This window comes from Bison bison, unplaced genomic scaffold (assembly GCF_000754665.1).
Source record: "Bison bison bison isolate TAMUID 2011002044 unplaced genomic scaffold, Bison_UMD1.0 scf7180017864072, whole genome shotgun sequence".
In the NCBI taxonomy this organism is placed as follows: domain Eukaryota; kingdom Metazoa; phylum Chordata; class Mammalia; order Artiodactyla; family Bovidae; genus Bison; species Bison bison.
This window is the reverse complement of record NW_011494644.1, coordinates 11,306,830-11,327,114: the sequence shown is the minus strand read 5'-3', so window position 1 is coordinate 11,327,114 and position 20,285 is coordinate 11,306,830. Positions and strand designations below refer to the sequence as shown.

Below are 20,285 nucleotides of genomic sequence, written 5' to 3'. Positions count from 1 at the left end.
TCTTTAATATTTTTTCCTACCTCCTTTCGAGGAGTTGGGTTGCTTTTCTGGGTGTCTGATGTCCTCTGCCGGCATTCAGAAGTTGTTTTGTGGAATTTACTCGACGTTTAAATGCTCTTTTGATGAATTTGTGGGGGAGAAAGTGTTTTCCCCCTCCTACTCCTCCGCCATCTTGGCGCCTTCCCCCTACTTTTTCATTATAGAGAAATTTCAAATGTACACAAGGTAGATAGAAAAGTATGATGAATTCTCACATACCCATCATCGAGCTTCAACAACCACCAACTTTTGGCCAATCTAGTCCCATCCATACTCCCCCACCCTTTTGGTGATGCCGCTCCACATGTAGGCTCTTAGTTCCTTGACCAGGGATTGAACTTGTTCCCCTTGCAGGGAAAGGATGGAGTCTTAACCACTGGACTGCCAGGGAAGTCCCCATACCCTTTAATTTCTAACTTCCAAGACTATCTTAAAGGAAACCCAGCTCTCAAATATTTCCATACATAAATATCTCAGTACTTTGTTATTTTTAAATTGTTTTTTAAATATACATTTTTGGATCACAACCATAACCCAATTCAAAAAAATATTTCCTTAATGTTACCAAATACCCAGTCAGTGTTCAGATTTTCAACTGTTTTGTAAATGTTCTAATTTGATTTCAATTTGTTTGTTTGAAGTAGGATCCAAATAAGATCCATTGTGACTGGTTAGTATGTGGTTTGGAGAAGGCAATGGCACCTCACTCCAGTACTCTTGCCTGGAAAATCCCATGGATGGAGGAGCATGGTAGGCTCCAGTCCATTGGGTTGCTAAGAGTCGGGCACGACTGAGCGACTTCACTTTCACTTTTCACTTTCATGCACTGGAGAAGGAAATGGCAACCCACTCCAGTATTCTTGCTTGGAGAATCCCAGGGACAGAGGAGCCTAATGGGCTGCCCTCTATGGGGTCGCACAGAGTTGGACACGACTGAGGCAACTTAGCAGCAGCAGTAGCAGTATGTGGTTTAGATTCTTTTAATCTTTGGTTTTCCTTGCAATGTATGGGTGGTGCTAGTGGTAAAGAACACTCTGGCCAATGCAGGAGACTGTAAGAGACTCAGGTTGGATCCTGGGGTTGGGAAAATCCTCTGGGGGAGGGTATGGTAACCCACTCCAGTATTCTTGCCTAGAGAATCCCATGGACACAGGAGCCTGGTGAGCTATAGTCCCATAGGGCTCCAAAGAGACAGACACAACTGAATTGGGCTATCTTTCCTATGGTCTGAATTTGGCTGGCTGTATCCCAGTGGTATGGTTTAAAACATTGTTCTGTCTTCTGGTTTTCTTGTGAATTGGTGGTTGCATTAGAAGTGTGATCTGACTCTGGTTCAGCTATTTTGGCAAGAATATTCCACAGGTTGAGGGGTGTTCTTTCTGGAGTACCCAGTATCTGGTTGACTTTCCTCTTGATGTTGGCTTTTGATCCAATCCCTGGATCCACTGGGTTACTAGGGTTGCAAAATGATTCCTGCCTTTTGGCAGAGTATTGGTTCTTGTTTTTATTTAAGTAGACAACAATTCAAAGCTTTTTGGTAAATTTACCAAGTGATGCCACCATCACCAGACCATTTCCATCACCCCAGTAAGATCCCATGTTGTTTAATTTTCAGCCCCAGACAATCACTCATCTGATGCCTTGTCTCTCTCCATTCACCTTTGCTGGGTGTTTTATATAAACCAAGGTATACAACAGGTGGGTTTGTGTGAGCACAGGTTCTTAACCTTTCTGTGCATCTGAATCCCACAGGGAGCATTTCCAAAACTTGGGTTCATGGGAACCGCCCTGGAAAGATTTTGATTCGATTGATCTGGGATGGACCTGAGCAGCAGAGTCCAGAAAGCTCCCAGGGGATTCCGACGTGCAGCCCAGGGGGAGGGCCCTCCTTTCCCAACTTCCGTACCCCACCCCTCACTTCCCGTGACCACGTGGCTTCTGCCTCAGAAACAATCTTCCATTTGCCCCAACCCCGCCCCGGCTCTTCCATTGGTTTCTGCCCAGTTCAGGGCTTCCTCACTTTCTGTCTGGCCAGTTGCCCCAGCCTCCTTTTGCCTCCCAACCCGTCTCCAGTTAATGGCTGAAGTGACCTTTCTAGAACTCAGTCATAATCATACCATTCCCTCCTTTAAAATTCTATGATGGCTCCCAGGATTTGTCCAAAGTTCTCCGCTAATTGGTTTAGCCCCTTTTTCACTCTGGCCTCAAGCTCAAGACATTTCTCCCATGAATCCTCCACAGCCCTCCCTCACCTCCTTTATCTTCTTGCTTCTGAACCTTGAGCACTTGCTCTTTTAGTGCGAAGTGTCTTGCCCTCCCTCCTCCCCACCTCCTCACTGCTGCCTGGCAAACATGACTCATCCTTTAAGTGATGAGCTTAAATGACCTTCATGTCATGTCATGAGCTTCATGACCACTGAAGCTCCCCGCTTCCTCAGGGACATTTAGTCATTTCTTCCTTTTCGCTCTTGGTAAATGCTTCATTCATCCCATCAGCTAACACACCTACTGTGTGCCAGTGTCCCTGCTGTTGTTCAGTCACTCAGTCATGTCTGACTCTGCAACCCCATGGACTACAGCATGCCAGGCTTCCTTGTCCTTCAGCATCTCCCGGAGCTTGCTCAATTTCATGTCCACTGAGTCTGTGATGCCATCCAACAGTCTCATCCTCTGTCGCCCTCTTCTCCCACCTTCAATCTTTCCCAGCATCAGAGTCTTTTCCAGTGAATCAGCTCTTCACATCCTGTGGCCAAAGTATTGAAGCTTCAGCATCAGTGCTTCCAGTGAATATGCAGGGTGGAATTTCCTTTGTGTTCTTGAGGGTGTTAGAAATATAAACTACCTGAATTTTCATAACAAGTCTATGGGGTTATCAGTGTTATTCCCATTACAGTTGGGACACAGAAGGTCCCCTGAAAGGTAGAGCCACCTGCCCAGGATTACTTAGTTAAATGTAATAGAAGCAGTATTGGAACCCATACTGACTGGTCCTGGAGTCTGGGCTCTGATTCCTTCCACTGTGCCACCTCTCTGCTCAGATAAGTATCATTAAACACTTAGTTTCAAACTAAACAATATAAGGGGACTTCCCTGGCGGTCCAGTGGTTAAGACTAGGCGCTGCCAATGGGGTGTAAGTTTGATTCCCAGTGGGGGAATTAAGGTCCCACATGCCTTTTGCATGACCAAAAGATAAAAATAATGTGAAACTGGACTTACCTGGCGGTCCAGTGGTTAAGAATCTGCCTGCCAATGCAGGAGACATGACGAGTTTGATCTCTGGTCTGGGAAGATTCCACATTCCTTGGGGGCAATTAAGTCCTCGGGCCAACAACTATTGAAGCCCACCGCCCTGGAGCTCATACTCCACACCAGGGAAGCCACTGCAATGAGAAGCCTCTGAGGCACAACTAGAGAAAAGCCTTTGCAGCAACGAAAACCCAGTGCAGCCAAAAATAAATAAATAATTTTTAAAAATAATATGAAATTGTCAATATACAAGCCGCACACTTGTTTGGGTCAGCGTGCCAGGCACTTGGGCTATAGCAGAAAATTCAGTGGACCTTTTGGCCCCAGGGAGAAAACACCAGCAGAAGATGACATTGATGGATGAACAAGGAGCTGGGTGAGCACGTGACCCGGCTTAGGCGGTCTATGAGAGCCCCCGGCCAAGGAAGTGATGTCTAAGGGAAGATCTGAAGAGGACTGAGAAGTGAAGGGGGTGTCTGGGGCGAGGGTGAAGAAAGGGACTTCAGGAGGCAGTAACAACCTCAGAATAGCATAGGCGAAGGCCTGAAAGCTAAGAGAAAGAGCTGCCCATTCTGCTACCCAGCAGTTAGTACCTGGCACGGAGCAAGTACTCAGCAAGGATTTGTCCAAAGAATAAATGAAAAATGGAAAGAAGTCAAGAGAGCTTGTACGAATACAATGAAAGTGAGGCTTTAAGCAGGAGAGCGATCCACTTAAATTTCCATTTTTACGGTTTGATTTTTAAAGTCAGGTTTAATGAGGTATAACCAGAGTAAAATTCACCCTTTCCTGTGTCAACTTCTGTGAGTCATGACAAATGCATCAGTACTGTAGCCACCATCACAGACAAAATCTAGGCTAGTTCAATCACATCCCCAAACTGGGTGCTGCTCCCTTTGTGGGCAGCCCCTCCCCCACCGTCAGGCAACCCCTGTTCTGTTCTCTGTTGCGTCATTTTGCTTTTTCAAGAACATGGTTACATAGATGGACTCAAATAACATGTCACTTTTTTTTTTTTTTGGCTGTGCTGGGTTTTTGTCACAGCATTCAGGGTCCCCTGCATTGGAAGGCAAATTCTTAACCACTGGGCCACCAGGGAAGTCCCAGCGTGTCGTTTTTTGAATCTGGCTTCTTTACTTAGAATACTGCATTTGAGACGTGTGTGGTGGGTGTATCAGTAGTTCATCTCTTTTTTCATTGCCAAGTCGAATTCCATTGTATACATGCGTCACAGTTTGTTTATCTGATACTCACCAGTCCAAAAATTCAAATTCACTTTATAAAGTAAACATCACGGCACCTGGGTCTGAATGGAGTGTGGGCCTTTGCATCCACCTCTGCTCTTTGTTCACTGGCCTTTTGCCTGGCTGGATCGTGAATGGTGGAGGCAGGACTATGTCTTTTTCATTGACTTTGTTCCCAGCACCTGGCCAGGCCACAGCTGGTTCTGAGGAGGGAATGGGAAGCCACTTGGTTCGTTGCAGAGAAGAACGTGGGGAAGGAGGGTCAGGCGCAAGCACGATCTGTGGCTGGGGTGGGGAGGGGCAGGTGCTTAGTTTTGGGAAAGAAATGCTGAAAAAGAAGGGCCTTGGGCTTCTCAGATGGCTGGGTGGTAAAGAATCCACCTGCCAAGGCAGGAGATGGCAACCCACTCCAGTATTCTTGCCTGGAAAATTCCATGGACAGAGGAATCTGGCAGGCTACAGTCCTTGGGGTCACAAAGAGTCAGACACAACTGAGCGACTGAGCAGGCATGCACCTTCTGAGAGTAGAGCAAGCCAGACCGTCTGGCCTTAAACTTCAACTTGGAGCAGGACTTCCTGGTGGTCCAGTGGTTAAGATTCCATGCTCCCAGTGCAGGCGTATGGGTTCAATTCCTGTGGGGGTGGGGGTGGGGGCAGACTAAGATCCCTACAACGTGGCGTGGCCAAAAAACAAAATCTTCAACTTGGAGTGAAAGTAGGGGAAACAAAACTAAACTACCCCCTTTAGAGGCTATCGAATTGTCACCTCTGCCCGCTTCAAGCGAAGTCCATCTACGACGCCCTCCACGAGGCTGTAGTTCTTCTCTTGACCAACAGATGGCAGTGTTGCACCGTTCTGTGGTCACCCCACTCATTTCAACAGACATGGGGCCCAGCTTTAAGGACCTCAGAGAGCACTTTGTCCTTAACGCTTAAAGGGCTCGCCCACACTCCTGAAGCTCTGTCTCGAAAAGCAAAGGCTCAAACACAATCTCCCCATGTTCTTTCCTCCTTACACAATTCCATCTCTAGAGACAAGGCACATTTTGGAAGGCAAAGGTGAAGCGCAGATGCCCGTGACCCTGAGGCCCGGCTGGCCTCACCCTGCTGTCAGTTTGCTTTGTGACCTCAGTTGGCTTGCCTTTCCTTTCTGTCCTCAGTCCCCACGTCTCTAAAAAGCTGAACTTCCAGCTTTAAAATCCTTGGTGCTATGGAGAAGACAGGGGTCGGAAAGACATACAGCTCATGTTCTCCTGGGAGCTTCAGCTAATAAATAACCCATCCTTCTATGCAAGGCAGATGGAAAAGCCGCAGAATGACATTTTATGTGGCTGCATGTCTCTTATAGTTGACAATAGCTGTTGATCCAGCACTGGGTTTACCAGATACAATACAGGGCACTCAGTTGAATCTCAGATAACTGACAGATAATTTTTAAGAGTAAGCATGTTCTAAATATTGCCTAGAATATATTTATACTAAAAAAAACTTTGATGTTTGTCAGAAATTTAAATTTAACTAGGGGACTTCCTGGTGGTTCAGTGGTTAAGAATCCGCCTGCCAATGCAGGGGACACAGGTTCGATCCCTGGTCCTGGAAGATCTCACATGAGCCCTAGCACCCTGGAGTCCATGATCTGCAACAAAAGAAACCACCACAGTGGTGCCTGCACACTGTAACTCGAGAGTAGCTCCTTGTTGCATAGAGAAAGATTGCACACGGCAATGAAGACCCCGTGCAGCCAAAAATAAATACATATATAAATTTAACTAGGTGTCATTCAGTCAATCTGGCAACCTTGTTCAGCTTACAAGGCCTACCCAATGCCTCAGCCCCTCTCCCAGGACCCCCAGATCTTCACCCTGACTGGCTAGTGCCCAATCCAGCCAGCTGTTAAATATTTTGAACATCACCCGACTATCAGAAAGGCAGCCAACATGTAATGCCGTTCTCTCTCTTTCCCTCCCAGGCCTGGCGCATCTGCTGCCTCCTGCCACTCTGGCCGCCCTGGCAGACAGCTGGCTCCGAGAGGACTGCCCAGGCCTCAACTACGTGGCCTTGGTCTCGGGGACAGCCCCCTCGCAGGCGGTGCTGTGGGCCAAGTCCCCAGGGGTGCTGGCAGGGAGGCCCTTCTTTGATGCCATCTTTGCCCAAGTCAACTGCCAGGTCTCCTGGTTTCTCCCTGAGGGATCAAAGCTGGTGCCTGTGGCCAAGGTGGCCGAGGTCCGGGGCCCTGCCCACTGCCTGCTGCTGGGGGAGCGGGTGGCCCTTAACACGCTGGCCCGCTGTAGCGGAGTTGCCAGCATGGCTGCCGCTGCGGTAGAGACCGCCAGGGGGACCGGCTGGGCCGGACATGTGGCAGGCACGAGGAAGACTACACCAGGCTTCCGGCTGGTGGAGAAATACGGGCTCCTAGTGGGCGGGGCTGCCGCCCACCGCTACGACCTTGGCGGGCTGGTGATGGTGAAGGACAACCATGTCATGGCAGCCGGTGGTGTGAAAAAGGTGTCTATCTGTCCAGCTGAGCCCCTACCCTGGCCCTGCTCCAACCCCAGCCCCTCTCCCAGTCCTTCCCCGCTACCAGGGACCCCCAGCCACTCCTTGGTGAAACAGTGATGGCCTGGGGGGCGGGGATGTGAGACTCCTTGACCCCTCAGAGGTTCCATCTGTGAAGGGAGGGGTTGGACTTGCTTCTTCTCCAGCCTTCTTCAGCTGGTTGGTATGATCCTCAAGGGCAAAGGACGGACTATTGGGAAGCCAGTGTTGATGACTCTACGACCTTGGGCAGTTCACTCGAATTCCCTGGACCCGTTTCCTTTATGTGAAACTGTGCTTGAAGACCTCATTGAGTCTTAATATTCTGAGTCGATTGAACTCAGGTCCAAATGCCAAAGTGTGCTGAACCTGGCCTTTTTTGCCTCACAAAAATGGTAATTTCATGTGGTTTCACCTAATGTGCGTGTGCTAATGTGCAAGAAGCCATTTCCATGCCCCGTTTCCTCATGAACCCCAAGTGTTAGCCACTCAGTCATGTTCGACTCTTTGCCACCCCATGGACTGTAGCCCACCAGGCTTCCCTGTCCGTGGGATTCTCAAGGCAAGAATACGGGAGTGGGTTGCCATGAACCCCAAGCTCATTATCTATCTGGAGCCTTTCGCGTGGCAGTCCCAGCTCACTTGCCCTGGGGAGCCAGGTGCCACCCGGTCTCACTGTCACCCCTCCGGCCTGCCAGGCGGTGCGGGCGGCGCGGCGGGCGGCCGACTTCGCCCTGAAGGTGGAGGTGGAGTGCAGCAGCCTGCAGGAGGCTGTGGAGGCGGCCGAGGCAGGAGCGGACCTCGTCTTGCTGGACAACTTCAGGCCTGAGGTGAGGCCGGGGCGGGCTTTCTGGGGAGGGGCCGGGTTGGGGGCTCTCACCTCTCCCCCGTTTGTGTCCCGCAGGAGCTGCACCCCACGGCCGCCGCACTGAAGGCCCAGTTCCCCAGTGTGAGTGTGGAGGCCAGCGGGGGCGTCAGGCTGGACAACCTCCCGCAGTTCTGTGGGCCCCACATCGATGTCATCTCTTTGGGGATGCTGACGCAGGCGGCCCCGGCCCTCGATTTCTCCCTCAAGCTGTTTGCTGAAGGGGCCACTCCAGTGCCCCATGCCCGCCGGTCCTAAAGCCGAGGAGGCTACCCAGGCAGTGGGATGAGGTGGTTTCATGGGACCCTTGAGGTTTCTTTAAGTCCAGCGGCCAACGGGACACTTTGGCGTTAGACTGTGCTGAGGCCGGCTCTGCCACGCACTGCCTGGGGGACCGCGAAGGACTGACTTCTCTGCTCACTTCAGTTTCCTAATCTGTAAAATGGGTCTACTCAACCTCATGGACTTCTTGGGGGTCATAATTAGCACAGAGTAAATGCTCAGTAAATGTTAGAAATTGCCATCATTCATCTGTTCTAAGATGCACTTTTTTTCCCTCCACACACGGGAGTTGCCTTTAACTAACAGCGTCTAATGGGCCCTGTCAGACAGACATGGGTTGTCACAGAGCCCTTGTGGTCTGTGCATGTGGCTTGTAGGTACAACATGATTATGATCTATGTGGAAATTAGTCCAAAACAACTCTTCCAACAAGCATAAAATGGAAATTGTAAGCACTAAGAAAGGACTGGTTTGACAGTTTTCTTTTTGACTAAGTGTGTGTGTTTTGGGGCTTCCCAGGTGGTGGAGTCATAAAAAAATCTGCCTGCTAATGCAGGAGATGCAAGAGACATGGGTTTGATCGCTGGGTTGGGAAGATCCCCTGGAGGAGGAAATGGCAACCCACTCCAGTATTCTTACCTGGAAAATCTCATGGACAGAGGAGCTTGGTGAGCTACAGTTCATGGGGTCACAGAGCCGGACATGACAGAGCACGCGACGCAACGTTTTACAATCAGTGTTTTACAATCAGTGGTGTCTTATATTTGAGGATATGTGGACCCAGTCTGATGTCCAGTGGTTGATGCCCACGTTGTACTGCTGACTAAGTATTTCACGTTGCACCTCTGGCTACTATTAGCATCTCTTTGGTTGGAGGTGAGAACCTGTTCATTCCTCACTTTTGGGGTCCCCAACAGACTCCACCACCCATCCTTCTCCAGATGAAACCCCCATGGGTGCTGAAGGCCTTTTAGGATATCATTAGTTGGGAGAGGTACGCAGCTGCTGAGCCTCTGAGAGGACCAGAGCCAAGGTCAGTTAGGGAGTAAGGAAGGGATGGGTGGGGGCCCGGGTTCAGACATCAAACTTCATTCCGTACTAGGTCAGGACTCAGAGGTCTAAGCAGAGGGTCTAAATACAGCCCCCCAAGCACACACGCGCGCAACGCACCCCTGAGGCCTTGCCCATTTGTGTGGCCACTCCTACCCTCACCTCGAACCTCTCTCTGACCCTTCTGGGTGGCTCTGGGAGGAACAAGAGCATGAAGGGCCCCAAGGGTGAAGGTGGTCCCCAGGGTGCTTCCTTCTGGAAGGGCTTCAGTCTGCAGTCGCCTCTCCCCTCGCAGAATCTACTCTCTTCTCCACCCTTTGCCAGGAGGAGAGGAAAAACAGGTCTCACCCACAGAGGCTCCTTCTTCAGGGGGAGGCTGGGGGTCCCAGTCTGTCTTGAGGGATCTATTCTACCCCACTGCCCCCTTTTCAACCCTGGAGACCAGCGATAGGAAAGAAGCAGATCAAGAAAACATCAAGCTCACCCCAGATGGGAAAGCTCCAGACAGGCCAATACCTTCATCTTTCAAGCATCAGATGTGTGCTGAGCGCCTGCCATGGCCAGGCTCTGAGCACACGGTGGAGATTCACTAGCAAAGATACCGGGCAGAAGTGGCCACTGCCTTGGCTGATGTCCTGAACTGAAGGGACTATTCTCACAGGACACGGACCAGAGATGCCGCCTGGGCTACACCTATGCTGCGATACACACTTCCACCCTAGGGCCCTCCTGTCCTGCCTCCAGGGAAACAAGGACACTCTCCGCTAGGCAGCCTTCCCTGCTCCAGGGATCTTAGATCTTCGAGGACCAGCTCTTCCATCCTGCAGGGAGATAACAACCCTCATGGAACTGGGTGTCAGGACAGAAATGGGGACCCAAGATGAGCAGGGAACTGAAAGGCAAAAGCCTCGGATTCAAGAGGGAGTCAGAGTCTAGTAGAGGCAGAAGGGAGACGTGTACTAGGAGCCTCAAACTCAGATGCCTCTAGGATCCAAGCACATGAGGCAAATGGGGGAGGCTGGAAGAAGACGCAGGGGAGGGAACTGTGGCCAACTGGAGAATGTGGGCGGCACCCACAGCATCCCAATTAAAATAGAAAAAAGCAAGCTGCCAGGCTGAATCTCAAGCTGACCCTTGAACGAAAAAATGAACCAGTTCTCCCAGCCTGATCCTAAATGCAGGCACTGGGAGGGGATTCCCCCACCTGCCTAGAAGAAAAGGGAGCCTGGGAAGGCAAAAGCAATTCATGCTCTCCTTGCAAGGGTGGATTTCCAGGCAGAGGAGATTGTGTAGGCAAAGGGTCAGAAGTGGGAAATGGCTTGGATTGTTTGGTTAAGATTTGAAGCTGGGATCAGGAGAGGCGAGATGACTAGGAGCTGGGCAGCATCCAGACCACAAAATGGTAGGTCAGAGGACTTGGACTCTGTCCCGAGAACAATCAGATTGAAGCTGGAAAATGAGGTAAGCATATTTGCAGGAAGATCTATTTGAGGGGGCCAGAGTGGCTGTAGCCAGGCCAAGGGAAGGCTGATACCGCTACTCAGAGGGCTTGAATGTGGGTCATGGCAGGTGGTTAGCAAGAAGGGAGGGCAGGTAGGAGAAACAGCATCTGCAAAGGCTCAGAGGGCAGATGGAGCCTGATGGGTTCAGGGCCAGAGGAAGAACTGGGTGTGGCCGTGAGGGTGAGGAGACAGGGGTGAATGGCCAAAGTCTCACATTTCACCTGGTATCTATCTGGTATCTTCCTTCTTCCCTGACCAGCCTGAAACTAGGCTCAGATGACTTCCACAGGCTGCCCCTCATCCAGCATAAAGCCCAAGCCCATTAAAGCAAACATGCCCATCAAATCAGGTGCAAATCAAGGCAGCATATACTGCATCATCACTGCCAGCTGCAGGGGGAGAGGAGAACGCACATGTATTTAACTGGGGGCCCTTGCTCAGCACGTGTAGGTCTCGTTCTCAGTTCATGCTTATGGTAGTGGGGATGTTAGTATCTCCAATTTGCTCAGGAAACTGAGGCTTTATGAAGTTAAGAATACTGCTCAGGGTCAATAAAGTAGAGGAGCAGATTCAAAAACAAGTATTTGTTGAAAGCCTACTATGTGCCAGGCACTGTCCTAGACGCTGGATATACAACAATGAGCAAACGGTGAAAAAGCCCTGGTCTCATGGAGTTTATACTCTAGTGGGGGGCTCTGTGTGTGGGCGGGGCGGGGTAGGGAAGAGAAACAATGGAGTGGCGAGTGGAGAATAGACAATGAAAAAAATACCTAAGAATACCACCAAATCCCCTTATGGCCACCAGAGGGCACTGCAGTCACAGCACCGTCACAGCACCGTCCATTCTGCTCTGATTCCATCTTCCTTTCAGATTTCAAAGATACTAGGCTAAGAGACTGTGAATAATGTGTAGCATCTGCCCAAGAAGGAAGGGTGTGGAGGGGTGTGCACCAGGTGTGTCTTCCACCCACTTTTCCAGCTTAATCCCCTCATCAGTTCCCCCTCCAACTGCTTAAGGTATCAGTGACTTCAAGACCCTGCGTACTCCAGAGACCACCAAGACTCATTCAACTCACCGAACTTTCCATACTCTACACCTCCCCCACCCCATTCTGCTAACATTTACTCACCTGCCCAGGCCCCTTCCATCCACCCACCCCCCTTCCATGCATCCATTTCCCTTCCCACCCCTCCACCCAACCCAACTACTGGAACACTAAGTGTACAGGGTCAGGGAAAACAAGAGATCAAACTAGGTTGGCAGAGCCAGTGAACTCACTGGGCATGAGCTTTTTAGTGAGTCAAGGCCAGAGAAAGCTGAAAGCATTTAAAAACGGCAAGACATTATTAGCAAACCAAACTGTATCTGAAAACAATTCAACTTCGGATCTTTAAAAAATCCCACTGTGCTATTATGTGGTGTGGACACGTATATTAATTTATTGCTAGCCCTTCAAGACAATGCAGTAGGTAAAACTCCATAAATGTTTCAACATCTCCGTACATCGTTCCAATCACTTCCTGAGGAATAGAAAATTTTGGCAGTTATTCAGTAACTGCTTTTAAAAGTTGCTTTCTGAGGCCCTAAGTAACTCAGCTTGTAAAACCAAACTACAAAGATCTGAAGAGAATCTGACCGTGAGGCTCTGAATAATATCTCCATTGATCTCTGTGCACAGTAGATTTACTCCAGGTAACATGGGCTTTATTTCAGGTAGGTAGTGCTTTTTGGATCCCTGGATCTAGTACAGCACACTCAGGGAATGATCAGAGGCAGAGATCCTTTAATGTACCTCTAGTTTGGTGGGTTACTGGGTAACCTATTTCTTCTTTCAGCTCTTGAGCTAAAATTTTCAAAAGACTTTAGCACTAACAAAGATCTATCTCATAAGTCACTTGCTTCTTAATATTTGGCTGATTATTTAACCAAAAAGAAGATTCTTTTCGAATACTACATCAGTATATAAAGAACAATGCTGAAACTTCCCTGGTGGTCCAGTGGTTAAGAATCCGCCTGCCAATGCAGGGGACACGGGTTTGATCCCTTGTCCGGGAAGATTCCACATGCTGTGGGACAATTAAGCCCGTACTCCACAACCACTGAGCCTGTGCTCTAGAACCCATGCTCTGCAACAAGAGAAACCACTGGAATGAGAAACCTGCACACGGCAATTAGAGAAAGCCCTTGCAGTAACTAAGACCCATCATAGCCAAAAATAAATAAGGAAAGAACAATGTTGATTCCTTAAAGGCTGGATATACAACAATGAGCAAACAGTGAAAAAGCCCTGGTCTCATGGAGTTTATACTCTAATGGGGGGCTCTGTTTATTCTCTGAACTGAACTGAACTGTAATCTCACCAAGAACCACAAATATCTATTTTATTTTTTGCATGATTTGCTTTGTTTTCTCAGAATATTAGGAGCCAGAAGGAGAATTCATTGAGCTTTGGCAGCTTTTTAGGTAAAGGATTGTACTAAAGTTATTTTTGTATTATTGGTATAGTAATTATCCAAATGGATGGAAGATTTCAAGGGCGAGACCAAGTCTTGCATTTTTAAATTCCAATCTAATTCCAAAGGATGACAGGCCCATTGGGGGAAAGGTAGAAGATGCAAAAGAACTGTGTTTGTGGCCTATCTGAGGCAACAGTTCTGTGATGCTCTGGATACAATAATTAAAATAGAACCAAAAAAATCCATAATCTTTTCTGACAGTTCATTTATCTTCTCCTGTCTTTTTCACTTATTACTGCTTTCGAGATGTGGTGAATTTCACCTTGCTGAGTGCCAGATAGTTTTGTAATCTGTAATTATACAGATGAATCTGTATAATTCTTCTGTTGTTTATTCAGTCACTAAGTCATGTCCGACTCTTTGCGATTCCATGAACTGCAATAAACCAGGCTTCCCTGGCCTTTACTACCTCCTTGAATTTGCTCAAACTCATGTCCATTGAGTGATGCCATCTAACCATTTCATCCTCTGTCACCCGCTTCTCCTCTTGCCCTCAGTCTTTCCTAGCATAAAGGTCTTTTCTAATGAGTTGGCTCTTCGCATCAGGTGGCCAAAGTATTGGAGCTTCAGCCTCAGCATCAGTCTTTCCAATGAGTATTTAGAGTTGATTTCCTTTACGATTTGACTGGTTTGATCTCCTTGCAGATCAAGGGACTCTCAAGAGTCTTCTCCAGCACCACAGTTCGAAAGCATCAGTTCTTTGGCACTCAGCTTTCTTTATGGTCTATGGTCTCACATTCCTACATGACTATTGGAAAAACCATAGCTTTGAACTATACAGACCTTTGTCAGAAAAGTGATGTCTCTGCTTTTAAAATGCTGTCTAGGTTTGTCACAGCTTTACTTTCAAGGAGAAATCGTCTTTTAATTTCGTGGCTGCGGTCACTGTCCGTAGTGATTTTGGAGCCCAAGAAAATATTGTCATTGTTTCCATTGTTTCCCCATCTATTTGCCATGAAGTGATGGGACTGGATGCCATGATCTTCATTTTTTGAATGTTGAGTTTTAAGCCAGTATTTTCACTCTCCTCTTTCACCTTCATCAAGAGGCTCTTTAGTTCCTCTTTGCTTTCTGCCATTAAAGTGGTGTCATCTGCATATCTGAGGTCATTGATATTTCTCCAGATAATCTTGATTCCAGTTTGTGAATCATCCAGCCCAGCATTTCGCATGATGTACTTTGCATATAAGTTAAATAAACAGGGTGATCATGTACAGGCTTGACATACTCCTTTCCCAATTTTGAACCAGTTCATTGTTCCATGTCTGGCTTTGTTTCTTCTTGTCCTGCATACAGGTTTCTCGGGAGGCAGGTAAGGTGATCTGGTATTCCCATCTCTTTAAGAATTTTCCACAGTTTGTTGTGACACAGTCAAAGGCTTTAACATAGTCAATGAAGCAAAAGTAGATGATTTTTAGAATTCCTTTGCTTTTTCTAAGACCCAGCCAGATCTTAGTTGTGGCACACAGAACCTCCCATTTTTGTTGTACTGTGTGGGATCTAGCTCCCCAACCGGGGATCGAACTCAGGCCCTCTGCATTGGGAGCACAGAGTCTTAGCCATTGGACCACCAGGGAAGGCCCTAGGTAAATATTAAATGAATTGATCCTTCATCTCTTAACATTTCTTACATGTTTTCCATTTATTTTCCTCTACATCCTGAGAGATGTTTAAAAACCTTTTCCACCCATACATTCTTTTGATTAATTTTTTCATTTGGGCAATCACATTTGCAATTTCCAAATTATAATTTATAATTTTCAATTACAAGAGACATTGTGACGCACTGTCTTCCTAGAAGCGTCTGCTGGTTTCATGATGTATTATCTTATTTGTTTCTGAAACCATTTACATCAGATTGGGACTTGAACCCAGCAAAAACCCAGTTTGGGACTTAAATCCACAATTTTTTAATTAGAATCACTCACCCGATGTCTGGGACTTACTGAGGGTCAGGTTCTTTGTGTCTCAGTGCAGAAGGAATTTAGCGAGAGGCAAAGTGATAGCAAAGAAGTATATTTATTAATATAAAACGGTTTTAAGAGATGCAAGTGGGCAAGTGAAGAAGCTCTGCCCCTAGGATTGAGTGGGAGACAATTTATAATGAAAAAAAGGGGAGGGGAGAAGACCGCCTTCTTCAGGTAGCTGGAGATGCCGATGTAAGGCATACGTCATTAGGTCCCTGTTTTTATTAGGCAGGAAAGTGTCTGACCCTATGAAGTCAAACTAGGATTATCTTGTTAGTAGAAGAATGGTGACATTTCTTCCAATTAGTGGCCTGGGGCATATCTTGCGGGTTTGTTTATGGTTTTATAATTAAGCAAGCTTGCATCATTGAATAATGTTCCAATAGCTTTCTTGCTGCTGCTGCTAAGTCGCTTCAGTGTGTCCGACTCTGTGCAACCCCGTAGACGGCAGCCCACTGGGCTCCTCTGTCTGAGATTCTCCAGGCAAGAATACTGGACTGGGTTGCCATTTCCTTCCCCCAGTAGCTTTCTTGAGCTATCATTAACTTACAATGCCCTCCCAAACTTTCCTAGGTTTCCTCCTCTATCTATAGTCCCTACTGGGACTTCTACAACTACTTGTTTAACTATCCAATTCTATCCCTATCATTTCCTCCAGGGTTGGTTGTTTTATCTCTTCATCTTAATCCTTTCTTGGTGCCCCTGAAAATCAGTCAGAGGAGGCACGCATGGTTCTACCTGGTGGCTGAGCGGGTCTAGTTCCCCAGTGGGCCTTTCCCTGACAGTCTGCAAGCTCTGTGTGCAGGTGCGTTAACTGATTAAAATGTGTCACTTAGACCTGAGAGGTTGGTTCCCCTCCCCACCCCACCCCAGGTGACATTTGGCAATGCCTGCAGACATCTCCTCACAACTAGAGATGCTGCAAAATATTCCACAGTGTACAGGAACATGAAACGTTATCTGACCCAGGGACTTCCCTGGTGGTCCAATGGCTAAGACACCTCGCTCCCAATGCAGTGGATTCGCCTTCAATCCCTGGTCCGGCAACTAGATCCCCCATGACATGTGGTGTGGCCAAAAAAACAGTTAGGGAATCAAAATATCTAAGATGCTCACAGGAGACTGATTACATATGCAGGTCTTGGTTTTGGGGAAAGCAGTTTCTGGAGAATGCTGGAAGTGTATAGAAGCCTGCAGCAGGTTGCAGAGTGATGGGGAGAGGAGCAAATGTAGCCAGCTAGGACAGATGGGTCCTTCCATAAGTTTAGCTGCGAAGGTTTGACCTTGATTATAGAGGAAATCGTCTGTTTTTGGTGATATTGTGAATGGTATTAATCTGACAAGCACATGCCTGCTGTGAAACATCTAGAAATGCTGCATAAAATCAAGCAAACATCCTTTACAAAGCACAGCTGAGTTTCAAGAAACTAAGGGGAACCCTCGGAGCCACACACAAAGAGGAAATCGAAAACCAGAGCTGGGGGAACTCATGGACAGTTGCAGATATTGGCAAAAAGAAGGAGTTTGGGGTTTACCTCCACCTATATTTTGGAGAAGATTTACCTGGGGCACTGAAAACTGAGACCCTAATATTCAGCTCAGTCCCTTAAAGGGTGACACTCTCAGTGAAAATGCAGACTAGAAAAAAAAAAGCAAAACACCCTTCTATCAGGCCAGGGAACACAAAAGAAACTGGTGGGTCACACCCTGAGAACTGGTGGCAATGGAAAGGCTCCCTGAGAGTTAATAAGCAAAGGTGTGCCTACATTAAATCTGGGGTTCAAATTTATACGATTTGTATAGTCTCAGAAGCCCAAATAAAAATGAACAAATAATGTGGCCCAGGCTTGGTGACTCCCCTGAAGCATCCTTGGCTGGAACAAACAGAGAAGCTCTCTAAAGAAGCACCCTGGAGCTGGTCACATGGGATTTCCACGGATAAGGCCCTGCTGAAGCTGAGTTCATAGCCCCAACTTAGAAAACATAAGAGGAAGCCAGCTGTTATGAATGAGAGTGAGCAGACACTCTAGAACTTGACTCAAGACTACAGAGTTGTTAGGTAAAGGACCACTCAGGAAGTACACTTTATTTTTATGGTTTTGTTTATTTGTTTTTAATTGTTGGCCACATAGCATGTGGGATCTTAGTTCCCTGACTAGGAATCAAACCCGCATCCCTTGCACTAGAAGCACAGAGTCTTAACCACTGGACTACCAGGGAAGTCCTGAAGAAGTACATTTTAAATGCTGAAAGGTGTAAAGGAAGGACTCAACATGAGAAAGTAACAAGACAGTGTTAAAAATGAAGAGAGGTTCAAAATAAAGAGGAGAAAGGAGGACTTCCCTGGTGGTCCAGTGGTTAAGACTTCAGGTTTCCAAGGCAGGGTACGTGAGTTTTATCCCTAGTCGGGGAACAAGGATCCCATGTGCCATGGAGCGCAGCCAAAAAAAAAAAAGGAAAAAGAGAAAGAGTAAAATGAATGCATCTATTAATCCATCTATCTATACAGTCATTCCCATTTCCCTTTCTTTGGGCTTCTGCTATATTTTAGATCCTGCTCTGGGTCTGGGGACATAAAGGAGATTTTGGGGACAGCAAGTTGGACTCTGCCTCAGGGAGATGCCATTCATCCACAAGTGAGTGTATGAGTCCATTTTTCATTATATTGTATCTTTAGATGTCACAGCTAGGAGAGCTCCAAAAGAGCATTGGTTTAACTTACAATTCTCTCTGTGTCACAAGAAAGAATGTGAGGCCCAGTAATACAAAAATTACTTTTCTCCAAGTGAGCAGGTGATAGAGCAGATCGGAGCACTGGGGCCTTGTCCCTCGGCTGAGCCCTTGGTGCACAGGCATCTAAGCTCTGAGCTTTCGGTTCCCTGGGGGACCATTCACACCTCGTGGGTGGAGTCTCCACAACACAGTCTGGTTAGCTGATGGTGACAAGAAGTGACACTGTTAGCCAATCGTGAGTGACAGAGATGGGACTGATCTTGTATCACTCGTGTCTTCCGGTCTTATCTCACCTCCCTCCACCCCCACGCCTGCTACTAAAGAGACTGAGAGCTCCCTGAGGGCGGGGTCCAGTCTGATTCCTCCACCCCCTGGGCCAGGCTGGGAGGAACACAGACAGGATGAGTGTTAGGTGGGAGGGGAGGAGGGGGTGTTGATTCCCTGATTGCTCCTCCAACTTCTGGCATCCAAGCAGTGAGAAGGGAGGCTCCCCAGCCCTCCAGGCAGGAAGAGCAGAGTGTTGGCCTCTACCCCCCAGCATTTCCTGGGTGCGGAAGAACTTGGGGGAGGGACTCCTGGCCGGCCTTTAGTCGCACAGGATGGCTGCTCCTGGGGCAGGGCTGTCGTCTGGAGGCAGGTCTCAGGATGGCCCTAGACTGTCTGCTACTTTTCTAACACTGCTGACGGCTTCCCTGGTGGCTCAGCAGTAAAGAACCCACCTGCCAAAGCAGGACTGATCCCTGGGTCGATCTGTGGGTTGGGAAGATACCCCTGGAGAAGAAAACGGCAAGAGTTTTCCAGTACTCTTACCTGGGAAATCCCACGGGCAGAGGAGCCTGGCGGGCTACAGTCCATGGAGTGGCAAAGAGTCGGACAGGATTTATCAACTCAACAACACTGTTGATCCTTTTAACAAAGAAAGGGCAAATCTCTAGGTCAATGCCTCCAGCAGGAAATCAAGTCTACTTAGAACTTGATATCTTTGTTTACATTGTATTTATTTCCATGTTTAACCTTCTATTTCTGGCCAGTGGTACTTGGTTTTCCATTTACAGAAATGATACACAACAGATTCCTTGTAAAATAAATTTATTAAGCAAACAGTAAGCCATGTGTAAAGAAAAATATAAAGTACAGGTGGTCGACTGATATGGCAGAAATCCTAACATTCAGGACTGAGGTTTGAGATGTCAGATCCCAGGGAATGGAAATTCCTTAGCCTGCCCCCACCCCACCCCCAACTCCTGGCCCCATGCCCAAAGGGGAGGTCAACTGATACAGATATGGGGGCTCCATTTTTGTGGGGTGGAGCATTATAAGTAAGCCCGTCTTGGGGCAGCTCTGGCTAGCAAGCTGGGAGGGAAGATGGCCAGGGACGCTGTTTTAGGAGCTGCCTTGTTCCAGGAAGCGTTCCTTCTGCATTGGACCAAACTCAGCTCTCCTTGGATTGGGAGGGATAAGATCCAGAGGGCTAAGATGAGACGCCTCAAGAGGACTTGCTGCCTGCTGGCCTTTTTCAGACTGCAGATCCCACTGCAGGCAAGAGAGGGCCTCCTGTCACCAGCTGGGGGCCAAAGCCACAGTTTGTATCTAATAAGATGCTCTGTTGGATGTTGATCTCTCTGTATGTGTTGCTCTGGTGGGATGATGGGGGCCTGGGAAGCTGAATTCCTGTCTCTCCTGCTAGTGGCTGGCACTTGTCATCACCACAGTCTGTTCTTCAGCATCTATGGCACCCTTCACTCCAGGGTCAGCAGAAGAAGGGTGGATGCCGCTGTGTTGACGCTATTTCCTTCCTGTCTGGTACCTTGAGTTCTTAATCCAAAGTGTGATCTTGGCAGCTTCTGATGCAGTGTTAGCCACTCAGTTGTATCAGACCCTTGGCAACCACATGGACTGTAGCCCGCCAGGCTCCTCTGTCCATGGGATTTCCCAGGCAAGAATGCTGGAGTGGGTTGTCATTTCTTTCTGCAGGGGTTCTTTCCGACCCAGGGATCGAACCTGGGTCTCCCACATCACAGGCAGATTCTTTACTGCCTGAGTCACCAGAGACAGCTCCAAATCCAGTTCTCTGCGCCACAGCCCCCAGCAGCTAAGCAAAGACACCACTGAGTTCCTGCGGAAGCACAGGCTCTGTCCACATCCAGGCCTTCCAGGCCCAGATCCAGGGGAACCGAAATCCACAAGTAAAAGGCCTGGGATGGGCATTCCTCTAAGGGGACCTCAGGTGTCAGCTCAAGGTCTTGGGAGCCTCAGGATCTTAAGATCCCTCTGAGGTTGGGCCTCTCCCCAGGGTCTCTGGAA

The 20,285-nt window shown here is 48.1% G+C and overlaps 1 protein-coding gene across 1 annotated transcript in view; it reads left to right on the top strand.

The window, feature by feature from the left end:
- QPRT (quinolinate phosphoribosyltransferase) overlaps window positions 1-8,458 on the top strand; it is a 17,558-nt gene extending 9,100 nt beyond the window's left edge. The window contains exons 2-4 of the mRNA XM_010837318.1: window positions 6,500-7,035; window positions 7,764-7,895; window positions 7,970-8,458. Coding sequence (XP_010835620.1) covers window positions 6,500-7,035; window positions 7,764-7,895; window positions 7,970-8,188 — 887 coding nt within the window. The 3' untranslated portion in view covers window positions 8,189-8,458. The remainder of the gene's footprint in view (window positions 1-6,499; window positions 7,036-7,763; window positions 7,896-7,969) is intronic.
- Window positions 8,459-20,285: the final 11,827 nt, after the last annotated feature.